The sequence below is a fragment of the Botryllus schlosseri genome, chromosome 7 (assembly GCF_051294905.1).
Source record: "Botryllus schlosseri isolate E-star chromosome 7, Bs_hap1, whole genome shotgun sequence".
In the NCBI taxonomy this organism is placed as follows: domain Eukaryota; kingdom Metazoa; phylum Chordata; class Ascidiacea; order Stolidobranchia; family Styelidae; genus Botryllus; species Botryllus schlosseri.
The window spans coordinates 20,336,023-20,352,256 of NC_137242.1; the positions used below are offsets into that span (position 1 = coordinate 20,336,023).

General features: G+C 41.1%; 2 protein-coding genes and 1 long non-coding RNA gene across 5 annotated transcripts in view; 1 reads left to right on the plus strand and 2 right to left on the minus strand.

Moving 5' to 3' along the window:
- Positions 1–2,059, plus strand: part of LOC145442870 (uncharacterized) — a 50,311-nt gene extending 48,252 nt beyond the window's left edge. For all 3 annotated transcript variants that reach the window (XM_080320903.1, XM_080320905.1, XM_080320904.1), the window contains one exon: positions 1,815–2,059. In XM_080320903.1, coding sequence (XP_080177029.1) covers positions 1,815–2,009 — 195 coding nt within the window. In that variant the 3' untranslated portion in view covers positions 2,010–2,059. The remainder of the gene's footprint in view (positions 1–1,814) is intronic.
- The window catches only part of LOC145442999 (uncharacterized), a 445,110-nt gene extending 433,541 nt beyond the window's left edge, over positions 1–11,569 (minus strand). The window contains exon 1 of the long non-coding RNA XR_013916254.1: positions 11,195–11,569. This is a non-coding gene — a long non-coding RNA (uncharacterized LOC145442999). The remainder of the gene's footprint in view (positions 1–11,194) is intronic.
- Positions 11,570–12,016: 447 nt separating this feature from the next.
- Positions 12,017–15,251, minus strand: LOC145443554 (uncharacterized). The gene is made up of 2 exons (XM_080321496.1): positions 14,288–15,251; positions 12,017–13,432 (listed from the first exon to the last, which is right to left on the minus strand). The coding sequence occupies exons 1-2, from the start codon at positions 15,053–15,055 to the stop codon at positions 12,929–12,931; spliced, it is 1,272 nt and encodes a 423-aa protein (XP_080177622.1). The 5' UTR covers positions 15,056–15,251; the 3' UTR covers positions 12,017–12,928.
- Between the last annotated feature and the right edge of the window lie 983 nt (positions 15,252–16,234).

The window sequence follows — 16,234 nt, forward strand, 5'->3', positions numbered from 1 at the left end:
TGATATAGCCGCAGATCTTCCTATTGCTGATATATCGATTTGGAGATAATGAGCTATTACGTCAGGGGCGGGCAAACTACGGCCCGCGAAAGGCTCAAGAATCGTATTTAAAATATTGGAAAAATGCGCAGTAAAAATCTGATTTATTTTTTTCATTATATTTCACCATGATAATTATAAGTTATATTCTGAGTAATATTTTTATTTCATTGCTGGTGCGATAGCCCGATCTCAAGGCCCACGCATTTTAAAAGGTTTCAATTGCTAGACATTACAGAAAGTCATCATGGGCATGACTTTCGGATCACGAGTGTAATTTTACATTGGCCACTCCAGCAAGTTTATTACTTTTAGTGCTGTACTTGAAAAAACCGATTCTCTGTATGTGCAGAAGTATTTTTATTTATAAAATCTATATCTAGCATATTTGAAGCTAACATGGTTATGACGCTGTCAGCATTGTGTGTCCCGGAGTTAACCAAAATTAGAATCAGCAAATCTATAAACAGATCACTGCTCACAGATTCAAATCTCCATCCTGTTCTAAGAATCGGGACAACCGACTTTCATCCCTAGTTTTGAAAATAGATTTTATTGAGGTTGACCAGCAGCTTATGAGATCTCGCCAATGTGTCTGACGCGTGTACCATATCCTCAAATCAATGGTTGGTTGGTTTGTTTTAAATAAAAATATATACAATTTTCACACCTCACTATATAATCAAATACCCACATTGCATTTTGGTTTATAATCCCAATTTTATATAGTGCGGTAGGCGAATTGATTTAGATGTTGAATGCTCGGTCCGCGAGTGTTTTTCTTTACAAACTTGTTACTGATAAGGACGATACACTTATATATTATCTCCATATTTCTTCGGTCACTATATGATAGTGGTTCTCAAACTGGGGGGTGTGGAGGCATCTGAAAGATGGCACGAAGCCGCAGTAAACTGAAAATTTTTCGCGGTCAATGCGCGATTTGCCTACAGTTCATGGATCTTGCTTTGTCTATTGTCCATATTTCATATTTCATAATTCTCTCGTCTACAGCCATAACCTTCAATGCCATCAAACTATCCGATGGGATTGCTAGCATTCTGATTATTCTCTTGGATATTTTGTGATATCACGATAAAGGGGGCGCGAAATTTTTCACTATCATATAGGGGAGCGTGTCTTATAAAGTTTAAGAGCCACTGCTGTATGATCAAATACCAATATTGCCCTTTGGCTAATAATCTCAATTTAACATAGTGCGGCCCGCGAATGGATTTAGATGTTGAATGCGGCCCGCGAGCGGGGAGAGAACGCACTCACAAGGAATGGAGAGAGCATGAAAGAGCCGCGGAATAGAGATTAACATCGAAAAAGAACTGTGACATCAGGCACTAGGTCGAGGTGAATGCCAGTTTAAGAGACCGCAACTGGTCGTTCGACATTCTCCTATCTGTTCATTACATCGCATTGTATCCTATCGCATTGTGCATTGTGTGTGTCTTGATCAGATGAAAATATAATTTTGTGATTATTGAGTATGCTGTGTTACGTGGGATATGTGTTGACTAACCACCGAGGTGTGCGAAGAGCATCTTCGTTCTCGACTCTAAAAGGTAATTTTCAGTAACGAGTTACGAAAATGTCCATGTCTATATGCTTGACAATGAACTATATTGTGATGGTGAGAACTTATCGAATAGATATGTGTGTACGATCGCTGTTTTCGCTGAAGGCCTTCATGTTCAGAACATATTGCAACTCAGAAAACATTTGCGAAATAAACTGCATTTACTAAATGTTTTCTTGCTCTCCAGACTCGGTTTGTTCATCTTTCTGAAGGCTCAAGAGCGCCGTTTATTCGCTGGGAAACGGGACAACCAACGACCGGGTCTCAAAATTCATTTATAGTCGTGCATATAAACGCTGACGAAAGTAAAGACAGCGATGGATATGTGAACTTTCCAGAGGAGGCTACCAATTTCGGTGCTCTTTGCCAAAGACCAGTTTGAATTATGCCTCACAAAATGACTGAACAGAAGTACTGTAACCGCAACAAAAATAGCTAATACGTTTGATTGATTCAAGTGCAAACAGGATAGAAAGAGAATAAATCATGGATTTACGAAGCAAATGATTTCAAGAGTGTGATCGAAAAGGTGTAGCCTACATACATACATACCGTCATCGATATGATAATTATAATTCTACTTCCTCAGACGCAATGCTAAGAAGTGCCTGATCGACAATGGGCAACTCGATGACATTGAGACTACCAATTGAGAAGTCCTACTTCCGTGACAGATTCTTGTGACAGATAAGCTTACGGCTGCAACTACCTGTCAGAGATGAGCGGATTTGAAATTTCTATGTCCTAATCCAGTCCAAATCCGAACCTTCAAATCCAAATCCTAATCCATAACTTTTTCATATTCAAGTCCATGTCCAATCCTAATCCGATTCCAACTGGAAATTCAGAAAAAATACTAATTTTTGCAATGGAGGGATTCGAAAAATTTTTTTCACAACCAACGATTCCCTTGATTCAAGATAACTTAGTAACCATAAGTACAAGAATAAATGATCTAACCATAAGTACAAGAATAAATGATCTGAATAATGTTTGTCGCAATTCGCCACACGACATTTCAATCTCCCAGAAAATAGGTAAATCCAATCCAAATCCTAATCCGTTCTGAGAAAAATGTCTAATCCAAATCCAATCCAAATCCGTCAAAATATCACAAATCCTGTTTTTTCAAAACCTAATCCTAATCCATGCTCATCTCTGCTACCTGTACACTGTACAGTTATTTGCTGCGTAATGATAACTGCGAAAGGGTCATTACTCAGGACGAGAATGCCACTGATCAGTCATTAAGTATGCCTGCCTGCCTCAGACGTAATGCTAAGAAGTGCCTGATAGATAATAGGTTACGATATTGCGGACACTCTTTAGCGCGGCCAAGCGGGTTTTAAAGTGAGGTATGAACAGTGAACACACATGACGTCAAAATGGCAATGCTATGCATATCGATTTTATACAGGAGTGTTTTTAAACATAGGTCCTGAATTAACTAGACTATTAGCCATCTTTAAATTGAGCTCTGGTGACTACTACGGTCGATAGTTCTCATTTGGTCTGCAACAGACTATACTTCCAGGGCCGGATGAACTTGTCGGACCCGCTGCCGTGTTTGACATCCCTGCTATACTGTTACGTTGCGGAAGATATGTGGTTGTGTGTTTAGACAAGGACCGGAACAATACTTTTAAGCCAATTCCCGTCATAAGAACACTGGTCTGTGGCCCACCATAGGGTGATTGATGCAACTTCTGGTTGGCTTGTAACAATATGCATCTGGTTTCTATGTGAATCTGGTTGGTAAATGTTGTGAATGAATTCTGACTATAATATTGGCCCTTTCAAATTTCATTATAAAAATGCAATCCTCTCTTAGCCCCCTGATCAAAGTTAGCGGTAGAGCTGGTGTGGATGATGACTTTGAACATGCACGGAATGTAATTGTACATCGTTATTAGGTCATGTTCATGTCATACTGCTAAGGCTACTTACGATCCGAAATGCCAGTCCGCACCAGAACGTTGCACATCCGGCGGTTTACAACTTGTTATCGTCGCGACTCCATTTCCAATCTGTGAATGTTCCGTGGCGCACCTCAGAATTTGGTAAGCTGAATACTAGGGATGGTGTGAACGCGAGGTTCACGTTCGCGTTCTGTGTGTGAACCTCGGAAATTTAGAGGTTCACGTTCACAACAGAACCTTGGTAGGTTCTGCACTGTGAACCTTTCGCGTATATTACAATTTTCACTTCATTATGACATCTTTCGTTCAAATTTATTGCATTTCAACTGCGGACCACTCTATGCATGGCACTGGCAGTATAAAAATAAACAGTAAACGACCTTGCACCTTGACAATCTCAAAAGTTTTACTTGCTTTGTTACAAATGTTTGCTCGAAATATCCAGCTTTATTACCCTTTGCGAACATTTATTGACTCTCTGCTGTGAGCTTGACCCGCAATCACACAACATCACGAGCGAAATGCGTAGTCAGCAATGATGCTTACTCCACCAATCAATGTGATAAATATCGTTTTCTGATGTAAAAAATCTAGCAGGAGTTCGGGGTCAAACTTGACTGCATAGGTTCACTGTATCATTAAATCCAAATCCGTACGGTTGAGGTGTTGGCTACTGCTGTATAGCTTGTTAATGGAGTAAAATCGGTAGCAAGTATAGAAACATGTTCTACACTCTGCTCGATATCAATGTAGCAATACTCAGACGCCGAATACATTGTCCGGTCTGAGCTAGACCGTTAAGGCGCAAGCTTTTGTTCCCTGGTAAGCCGTCGTCGAAATTGTTGACTAAGCGACGAAAAATATTGATTTTATGGGAATATTATATCATTTGATTGCCTCAGTTGATACATTTAGCGACGTTTGAAACTCCAATATGTTCCTCAGCATTGTGGCATTATGTGGCCCGAGTCGTCGCTAGGTATCGTGTACCTATACTGTACAAGTGTACATTGATATAGGCTATCACTTCACTGAAAGATAGGATTGGAATTAGCAATCTGACGTCACGTGACGTCATGAGGTTCACGTTCGTGTTCACACAGAACCTTTCAAAAAGGTTCGCGTTCACACGAACCTGAACCTTTCAGAGGTTCGCACCATCCCTACTGAATACTAAACAAATGGTCAGCACGTTCGCCTCACGGCCAGTGTTTGAAGCTGATAAGTTCAAAATCTTTGTGATCGTCAGAAAATGGCAACCGACCCAGGCTTCGGAACACCTATCGTTGACCAAAGCATCCAAACGGTCTTACGGACACTTGGAATATACGGTTCTCTTACAATTGCGATTACAATTCATCTTATTACAGTAAACGATAGTTATTTTAATTTATTTTTTTATTGAAGTTTTTGCTAGGATAGGGGTACCCATATAAAAATCAAAACATATTATTTTGAGGAAGATTTATGCAACTTGAAATATTTCTTCGCACTATGCGCGATTTAGTGACACACATTTTGATATGGGTTGGGTAACTGTGTCCCGCAAAGCTTTGAATAAAAATAAATTATCATAACCATCGTTTACTGTAATCATACTTATTGTAATCGAAATTGCAAGGAGAATGTATATTCCTAGTGTCGGTAAGGCTGTTTGGATGCTTCAGTCAAAGATTGTGGTTCTCAAGCTGGGGTCATTGGCCCTTTCCCGCGGATCGCGGGGATGTTTAACGTAATTAACTTCCAACATAATAGGCCGGGAGTAAGTCTTGGCAAAGGTGCTGATCTTTTTTTTAGTATTTTAGTAATCAGCTTACCAAACTTCGAGCTGGGCCACGGAACATTTCCAAATTAGAATAGGAGTCGCGACCATAAAAGGTAGGAAACTACCGGATGCGAAACCTGATGGTGCGCACCGTCTTTTCGGCTCATAAATAGTCTTATCCGTGTGACAGTATCAGTTTGTTAATATTTTTATCATTTCAAAACACCACAAAACCGCGATACAGTGAAAAGATAGGAAGATTCCGGAACGACTTGAAGTAGTCTTTGAGATCAGTCACCCGCATTGGCCTAGGTGAATTAAAGAAGAGGCATGCGCAGCACACTGAATGAAAAGTAAAGCAGATAATATAAAAGGCAAGCGACAAAATGAGGTGGCATGTGGCGGAAGGCAAGAACGACATGTTAGGTCGTGGTCCGGTGATCCTGAAGGCTGACTATTTTATTCATTTAAAAGAGATTGCTGGTATTTCGACTACAATGACAATATGTGACATGAGCATGACTTTGCGATGTACTCGTACAACGACGTTCCCTGCCTTTTCGAAATCATCACCTCCACCAGCTCTACCGCTAACTTTAATCGCGTCGGCTGAGAGAGGTAAACAATTTTATAATGATGTATGGAAGAAAATATTTCATTGACAGAATTCATTAAAAAAGTGAACAAGAGGATGGACATAGAAACCAGATGCATATGCATATCTAGGAAGTCGATCACCCTATAGCAGGCTTCAGACAAGTCTTGGTTCGGTCCTGGCTACAACACACAACAACATATCTGCACTGACCTAACAGTATAGCAGGGATGTCACAAGGACGACGGGCGAGACAATTTCATCCGACCCGTGAAGACGTCTCTGTTGCACACAAAATGAGAATACCGACCCTAACAATCACCAGAGCTCAAATTTTAGAGATGTCGCAATAGTCTAGTTAATTCACTAGCTATGTTGAAAAATCCACTTCTGTATACAATCGATAGGCAGAGCATTGATAGTGTGACGCCATATCTGTGCATACCTCATTTTAAAATCCGTTAGGTGGTGATAAAGAGTGTCCGGAATTTAGCTCACGAAAATATGGTAACCCTACACTTACACAAGTTTGATTTTCAGACTAAAAGCCTCTATTATCAAATTGTCGAGAAATAAAAAAGGACAGCAACGAGTCAACTTAGCAACGGCTGTAAATCAAGTAAAAATCAATCAATCAATCAGGCAAAAAATTAGGATGACTACAGAGTATGTACACTGGGAGAATCACAGAATACTATACAAAATGGGAAAATATTATTTGAAGTTCGTCAATGAGAACAAAAATAAGACACGCACTGCAGTACACTACTAGCCTATATCAGAAATACCAGAGGTTGGCAAGTTTTGAAAATGATGAGTCATTTTGAAATAGCGATACATTCAACTGCAGCGACCTAAAGCACTTCCATGAGTCAAAACGACAACTGTCAATCAATCAAGTTGATAAAGCATGTACACAATATGAGAAATTGGTAATACCATAAAAATAGACAAGTAATGAAAATTAAAAAAAGTAGCGGGTTGTGACAACCTGAAGTTCTTCTATGAGAGTAAAAAGACATATGCACACTAGAGAAATACCTGAAGTTGGCATTAAAGTTACCAAGATTTGAAAGTGAAGAGGTAATACGAATAGCGATGCAATAAAAAATGTAGGATGCCTTGTTCTGGTCACTCGGTCGCGGCACGACATCATTTTGTCATTACGGGGCATGTTCTCACGCATTGTACAAAGGTGGTCAGTAACAAAGCACTTCTGCTTAGGTTTTGCCTACTTGTACTGGTCATGTTTTTGACTACTTCTACTCAGGTTTTCAATCAAAACTACTTACATTTTCAGTCTTAGTTTTGGGATATGCTTTCATCGCATTCATGGATGAAATTCTCGTGACAATTGGGCAAAATAGTCCCTATAACGTGGTAACTGGATGTATTTTCAGAAAACCACCTATTTGTAGTGTCACTGGATATTATGCATTTGTCGCCGAGGTGCAACCTTCAATTTTTAAAGTGGCAACCCCCTCAAAATTGCTCCTAAAGTCCGAAATCAGCATTGAACGTAGCGCTCTATATTGGCACCGTTTATTTCTATACGCTAATATAATCAAATATACCAAACAACAGATTTTTTATGTCAATTGATAAGCTTTGAGCATTGTGCAGATATTTTGTCCTCCACCTGTCAATCATTCATCTTATTCCTCATTTTTTCATTGAAGCCTCGTTCTAGGGTTGGAGGTGGACACTGCCGAAACTCCATGCTGAATGTTGCGTATAAAGCTGATGCCTGGAGTTTGTTTTTTGAAAGTGAGCAGTCAAACATATGCTCAGCTAAACTTTTTCCTAATGTCTGAAATAAACTAATGGATCTTAATTATACATGTCGTACTTGTTTGCAGGGTGGGTGTGACGGCCTTTATTACACTGAGTAACCAAGGCTTTTATTAAGTGAAAACGAGAACTACACGCAATACCACTAGGCCAGCAACTAAGGTACCAAGAAACGGCAAATTAGGACCAACACGATATATAGAGGAGAAGATAGGTAACCAAGTAATAATGGTTAACTAAATGTAAAGGACGAGACAATCGAACACAAGAATTCACCACAGTGTGATCAGACCACTTGACCCCCCGAGAGTCATATCGTTGTACTATGTGCGCTACACCGTCAGTTGCTTTGTAATTATTCTCATACGCCAATGTGATTTTATTGTCGGTTTGACGAATCAATAAATCTACCTCTCTCTCTCTCTCTCTCTCTCTCTTACGTTGGAATATATCACGCTGCCTGTTTGTGCACCCCTTTTGGTTGCTGGATGGTTCTTATAAACACTTGGCCATCCGCTACCAGTTCTTGTACAAAATCCAACACATATTAGGCAGAAAAGGGTTTTAGTGCAATATGGTTGAAATCAAAACTAAGGAAAAAGATGTCTTTTTAATTAGACAATTGATGGCCTAAACCAGAGGTCTCAAACACGCGGGCGCGAAATCATTTTTTGCGGCCCGCGTGGGCATTTTGGATTTTGAAATTTTCGACAATATTTAACTGCCACATATTTTTTTTAGGTTTGAGAACTTAAAAATCGTTTTAAAACTACTCCAAAAGCTGAAACTACTCATCAAACTTTACTTTCAGAAGTTGCCATGCGGTGAAAGATCAGCTATTACATCACATTACCTGTTTATGATGGTAAAACATGACCCGTTGATGATTCGTGACAAAAATTGTAATTTGGAATTGTACGCGACCTTTTGTAAAATTACTCGAACTCGGACTGAAGGGGTGATAAAATAAAAATGACTCGAGTTGAGTCGGGCCAAACGTTAAAATCAGAGAAGGATTTGTGGCTCGAAATGCCGTGACTTGGTACAACCACAGGCCCAACAAACTATCAGACTATTATGGGAAATAGTAATATAGCAAAAGGTCGGAGTTTGCGCTGCGTTGCGTATTTAGCTATCTAAGCAGAGCGGTATGGCAAACATTGGCATTCTGTATAGATAGTTGCATCTCGTGTCATATTGGGTCTCTTTATCCATCGCTAATCAAAGGTGGCGAATAAAGTAGTGGCAGTGTGGTACGCTTCCCAGCTGTATCACCAATGGATTCTTCAACGATTGGACATTTCTATTGCAATGGAACATTAATCATTATATTCAAGTTGTCATTGATCTGTTCCAATATTCAAAGGTAAATCTAACGCTGATTTAATTTGACTTTGGTAATGACATGATCATTATCCAATTATCAGGATTAGGCTATACTGATCCAATGCTCTGATCTCAATCTTTGTTAAATTCTAAAATATTCTACCTATTATTGTGGCACGTCAAACGTCCGCCAGCTGCAAAATTATAACGTGGCAGCTTTTAGGATGTAACGATGCATTTGCACTCTCGCATGGTGTCTACAACTAATTATTTTGACAAACTATGCCAAGTACAACAATTTTTTCGTGCCAGGCGTGAATTCACAATAGTAATCACATTTTGACGATGTGTGTGGAATGCCAGTCTGCAAGGTACCGTCAAATAAGGCATACTTAGAAACACATTGAATACCCCTATTATTGGTGCTGCGGCCCACGACGCCATCTCGGGAATTGGCCCGCGTTCGCATTTGAGTTTGACACCTTTGGCCTAAACAAACCATAGTAGCCTATAGTTGTAGCACATCCGAGCAAATTATTGTTAAGAATCTTCGTTTTCTTTTTGTATGGCATTTTTCGGTTGGTTTGTGCAGATGAAACTTCCTTTGCGTAAAAGTGCGGATGGTGCTTGAAAAGGTTGAAAAGCACTGATGTAGATGCATATTCAATATTCATCATATGATACGTCACCCAATTTCAGTGACTTGCGGTGAATTTCCTCACTGGTGACTGGTGAGGCACCAACCCAGTTATAGTCAGGTTTACAAATATATAAACCCAAAATGGTGGCTGATACATATGACCACACATCAGTTCCCTTCACAGCCTTCACAAGCGCGTGACGTAGGAAGCTGATGCTATATATATCTACAATTATAGTTATAGATGTGAATAGAAAACACATAACAGCCACGCCAGCAAGTGAATGAATTGTGCTCTGCTCAGTGATGGACTATATTTATGCCGTCGTAACTCCACGATTCATATCATAACGTCGATTCGCGAAATGGATAGCGCAATCCATCTATGCTTCACCTGGTTATTGTTTGTCTGTGATGTCATTATACGCCACAAAGTCGAATCTCACATTCCTTGGCGGTTTTCAGGGAGTTCTAATGCTCCGAAGTTCATAATGTTTAGGTTTTCGGAATCAGTGCGACAATGGCATTCGAGTAATACCTTGTTTATATAAATTCTGAGCGATTTATGATGTATTGCGTTATCACGGGTGGGGCGTGGCCCGTCCGTGCCTCACCTCTTCATTCGCGATATATCTCTGAACAATAAATCGATAAATATGCAAATTCCCTGATTTTGGGTGTTAAAATGCGATTGCGCATGTTTTTTTTATCCTTCATTTGATGACGTTTTTGAGGAATCAGTTCGCAACTGAATGTTCTTATTTGTATTCGGCTTTTCTAATCATTGTAATTGTGCGATTATGGTGATTTTGATTGTTTGATTATACTGTTGTATCGTGCTCCATTCCACCGAGCAACGGACGAGCAAGCACTATTGCGAATCTCGGTGACGCATCTTCGTGTTTCAACCGAATCCTTGTTTCAATCTGGAGAGCTTGGCTGTGTTAGATTGAATACAAGACTAATACGCAAGGTTTGCCTAGTCCACAGTAGAGATTTTAGCTAAGCAAACAGGATTTGACGCCTGCTAAATCGGTACGCATTAAGATCGGAGTGTCGCGTCGAAACATAAAATGTTAAAAACTACCTTACTTACCTCCCCTGGCCGCACGTCAGTCACTTTTCTGATGATGTAACAGCACGGTCTCTCATTGCAACTTGAAAATGGACAAATTGTACATTATACATAATCACCATACTGGTCCATGTACGGATGTACGCTACGGGAGCTTAGCCTTCTGATCTGGCTGGGAATTATTGCAGATGCATACGCATCATATGTTTTCAACCTAGTACCTAAAGGAAATGAAGGGACTAGAATATGAAGTTCGCGTCTAGAAACTGGGTCGAGCAAGCGTCAGCAATTTCACAACGGGTTGCCTAGCCACTATAGAGATATATTTGTGCAACTAGCGTGCATAATGGCGATAGTTGTAATTTTGTTGTAGCTCCAGCTCCATTACGGTGGCTTTCTGAAGGAAGTGGCAGCGGCCAACATTTTGTCTCGCTTTTATCATTAATTTGAGACCACGTTGTCGTACCAGTAAACAGAAGACTCTTGTTTCGTTGGCTTTTACTAACTTAAATCTCGGCATCAAATAGAACAGAACAGTAACAGTAACAGTAGCATTAGCGATTTAAGTAACAGAGGAATTGGAAACTAATGATTAGAAAAGCAATGATTACATGATGCGCGATGGCTTGAATACAAAAGAGTATTATACGAATCACCACAATCTCCCCCACCGAATAAAATTAAATACAAAATTGACATATCAGCACATCAAAATCAAAATCACTTTACACGGTCGCCGTACCATTCCGGACACTTTCTAACTCTATTAGATCGGCGCGGCATTGGCGTATGCGACGAATTGTCCTTCATTAGAGATGTCTCATTCTCGGGCTCTTTATATCACCCGATGCCTCGGCACGATCATTCGATGTCGGAATGATTTCAGCCCTTGACGTATCGGCTCTCGCTCCCGACTTCTCCACATCGATGGTTGGGTTCGGAGCCAAGTCTCTCACGGACACGGTGGACTCTCTTCCATCTTCGTGGCGTATTAACGCGTACTTAGGATTCACATCAAGCAGCTCGACCGGATCGCAAAGCGGTTCAGACTTTGAGGATCGATGGAAACGTCGCAAGAGTACGGAGTCGGCGAAAAGTAACCAATCAGGAATCGAGGGTCCAATCATCGAGCGTCTAGGAAAACCAAAAAATCGTTCATGTGGTGTCACGTTAGTAGCTGTACAAAGCAGCGATCGCACGCTATGTAGCGCATCATTCAACACCATTTCCCACACAGATTCCGGCAGCCGCTCCGTAGCAAGAATCAATTTAATAGTTCTCCAAATCGTTTGGTTGACGCGTTCACACTGAGAATTACCAGTGGGGTGATACGGAGTAGACCTGCTAGTAGCGACACCACGTTTGGTTAAAAATGTAATCAAATCTCTGGAGATAAAAGAGCTTCCTCTACCGCTATGGATATATTCGGGAACTCCTACGAGCGAAAACAGCGTCTTCAAGTTGCGCATCACGGTTGGAGTTGACATATCACGACATGGAAACACAAAGGGAAATCGACTGTATTCATCCACAACAATCAATAAAAACCTGTTTCTCCCAGCCACGGGGCCTTTGAAGTCCATACTGATGCGTTCCCATGGGCGAGTGGCTCTGACAAGTTTATGATGCTCGTTGTTGTTGAAAAACCGAGGCTTAAATTCGGAGCATTGTCTACAGTTACCACAAACCTTTTTGACGTCTTCCATTGAATAGGGTAGGTTTTTAGATTTAACAAAATGACTCAACCTACGGATGCCCGGATGTCCCAAAATGTTGTGAAGTTCGCGTAAATCAGTGGACAAAGCCGTTAGACTGCAAATCCGAGAGATAGTGTCAGGCGCAATATTTTCTACACCTGGTCTGTGAACAATTTCGTATTCGAAAACACTAAGTTCCAGCTTCCACAGTGTCAATTTAGTATTTTTTATTTTACTGCGATGCTTTTTCTGAAAAATGAACGACAGGGCCTTTTGGTCAGTTATCAATCGGAATTTACGACCATGTAAAAGATACCCCCACTTTCTTATAGCATGCATGATTGCGGCTGCTTCTTTCTCGACAGCAGGATAATTTAGTTCACTTTTAGAAAATGTTCGCGATGCAAATGCCACAGGTCTACCTCGTTGACTGAGAATAGCAGCAATAGCGTTGTTAGACGCATCACATTCAATTTCAAACGGTTCAGATTCGTCAATATAACAAAGGGATGATTTTATCAAGTCTTCCTTCAGAGCATTGAATGAGGTCAGGGCAGGCCCACTCAGTGGGAAAAACTGAATTGCTAAGCATTGGTTTGATTTTATCAGAAAAGCTTGGAATCCACTTTGAATAATATGCGAACATACCCAAGATCCTTTTCATCTCTTTATCCGATTTAGGGGGTGGCAACTCAATCAACGGTTTCAGATGATCTGGGTCGGGTTTAATGGATCCGTGCGACACCAGATGGCCCAATAGACGCAATTCACTCACGGTATAGACGGATTTGTCCTCGTTCAACGTTAGTCGACAATCAGATGCGGCTTTGAGAAAAGCTTGAAGTCTCTCGTCATGTTCCGCGGCATCTTTACCGAATATAGTGATGTTGTCCAAGTAAGCCAGAGTCCCCTTCAAACTGTGGTCGTCGATGAACGAATCGATAAAACGTTGGAAAGCAGCCACTCCATTGGTGATGCCGAAAGGCAACCTGCAAAACTGATAAAGGGAGCCGCAAGCTTCAAAGGCGGTAAACGGCTTGTCAGATGAAGATAGCGTAACTTGGTGATAAGCCGACTTCAGATCAATAGTCGAGTATACTTTACCTTTCGACACTTCATTTACGATAGTCTCAATTTTTGGCAAGGGGTACGCATCAAGCGGAGTATACCTGTTTACGGTTTGCGAATAATCAATGACAAGTCTTCTCTTGTGCCTGGAATCCTTCGTACCTAATACTTGAGCACGCCAAGGAGAGCGAGAAGGCTCGATTATTCCCTCTTCGAGTAAGCGATTAACTTCGTCTTTGATGAACGATTGATCTTCGCGACTATAATTTCTTGACGGAGTGGCGATAGGCTTGCAATTGGAATCTAGGAACCAAAATAGCTGAAGAGGTTCTGCCTTAGCAGGGGACAAAGCGCACGATCGACTTTGTATTGTCAGCGTTTCTTCGTTTCCGTCAAACTCGAAGATGACTTTCCTGTGCTTCTTCATGAAATCATGACCAAGAATTACATCAGCGCACAAATCCTTAACCACCCCGAATGTGATACCCACATAGTTTCGAGATAGCATTTCGAAAGAAATAGTAAAGGTGCCGGATACTTCGGCTGTCGCTGTCTTGGATGCGAGTGATATGGTGGTGGGCTGACCTTGTGGCAAGAATCCTAGTTTAGTAGCTAGCAACTCGTCCATATAATTTTCGAAGGAGCCGGAGTCTAAGAGAACGCCCACAAGTAATTGATTAATTTTAGCTGTGCATGACGCACGCCAGAGACAATTTGGAACTCCGGCTAGAAGCATGCTGGCGGTCGCTCGGATGTCATATGAACGAGGAGGGGATCGACATACCTTTGCAAAATGCCCCTTTCTTCCGCATTTCAGGCATTCGACATCCTTTGCAGGACAATATCGCTTGTCTGCCACATGAGATCCGCCGCAGAAGATACATTTGCGGAGTAATCTCGGTGCTCCAGGCTTTTCTACAGCGGCGCTAGAATCTGTCCTGTGTTCCTGATCTCTTTGCCGAACTGCTGCAATTTCCGTAGAAGCGACGGTATCAGACGAAGGAGTGGTGACATTGTAAGAGCTTGCGAACAACTGGGCTCTTTCCAATGTGTCCGCAGTCTGGAATGCTTTTTGCATAGTTAGTTCATCGCATTCCAGTAATCTCTGTCGAATTGCAGGGGACCTCAGCCCAGTGATGAAAGCGTCTCTTACAGCTTCCTCTTTATGCTTTTGAGCATTAACGGCCAAAAAATTACAATCTTTGGACAATGCCATCAATTTTCTAGAAAATTCTGACACGTTAACTCCGACCTCTTGCGTTGCAGTTGCTAACAGATGTCGGGCGTAGACTTCGTTTTTCTTCTTTTTGTAAAGGGACTGCAGCTCGGTGATAGCAGCATCGTAATTATCAATTTCTTCAGTAAATGAGAAGACTTCAGGTGATAAATAACCTGACAATATAGCGAGCTTGTTTACATAAGTTGAAGGAGCAGTTATAGCTTCGATTAAACTCTTCAACATCCGCTCCCAATGAGAGAAGATCTTTACACTATCTGCAGAGTCCGGTAGAACGTCCAACGTTGGAACTTTAATATACTTCTCTCCGGACATTACTACAGGCGATCTATCTCAAGCAGCGAGATATAATTTAAGTTAGTAAAATTGTCGTACCAGTAAACAGAAGACTCTTGTTTCGTTGGCTTTTACTAACTTAAATCTCGGCATCAAATAGAACAGTAACAGTAACAGTAGCATTAGCGATTTAAGTAACAGAGGAATTGGAAACTAATGATTAGAAAAGCAATGATTACATCAGGGCTGGCCAACCTTTTCAGCCAAAGGGCCACATTCGATTGACGAAATATTGCGCGGGCCACTAGCCGCGCGAAGCGCGAAAATTCTTTGAAGTTCATAGATCAATAATATTGTCACTTGAGTATATTGCGGGTATGTTGTATATCGCTGGGCTAAGTTTGCGAGGACTGGGCTATTCGGCGCATGGACATATCGATATCGAAAGCTGCGACCAACATGCGTCAATCATTTCGTGCCTAAGTTTCATAGTCGACGGTCTTACTGCGAGCGCAAACGCGATGTCGCATATGTTGAACGACACTTTGTCTCGTAATCGCGAATATAGTTCGACTCAATCTATTACATTATGTATTCTTCCATCTTCACAAAGGGACAACAATATTAAAACAAGAAATCGAGTGACAACATGTTGCGACAAGCTTTGATGAATCTATTGCAAATTATTCTGCTTTATTGTAGTGTACGAAGATATACCAATATGTGAATGGCTGATGGATCTGTCAATGCGTCGGAACTGATATTTTAGTCATCACATCTCAAGTGTTGCGGCCAGACTAATCAAATTTTTGGTTCGCCTTGCAAGTTCACAATCTGTGCAATCCATTTTTGATGAAATTAGAAATTTCGGAAATTACTCGCGGGCCACTCAAAACCTTCTCGCGGGCCACATGTGGCCCGCGGGCCACGGGTTGGCCGGCCCTGGATTACATGATGCGCGATGGCTTGAATACAAAAGAGTATTATACGAATCACCACACACGTCATATTTAGAGTGCAGTTCCCCTTTAAACATGGCCGTTTTTAACCCAGATTTCATACGAAGATAACGTCTAAAGATACAATTCAGTGATTCGTGCGTGTGCACGATAAAGAAAGCTGTCTGATTGTGTTTCTAGCATTCGAGAACTATTTTTACGGTAAAAATCACCGAGAGGACTTCATGACATACATGTGTTGCATAAAGCAACAGCTGCA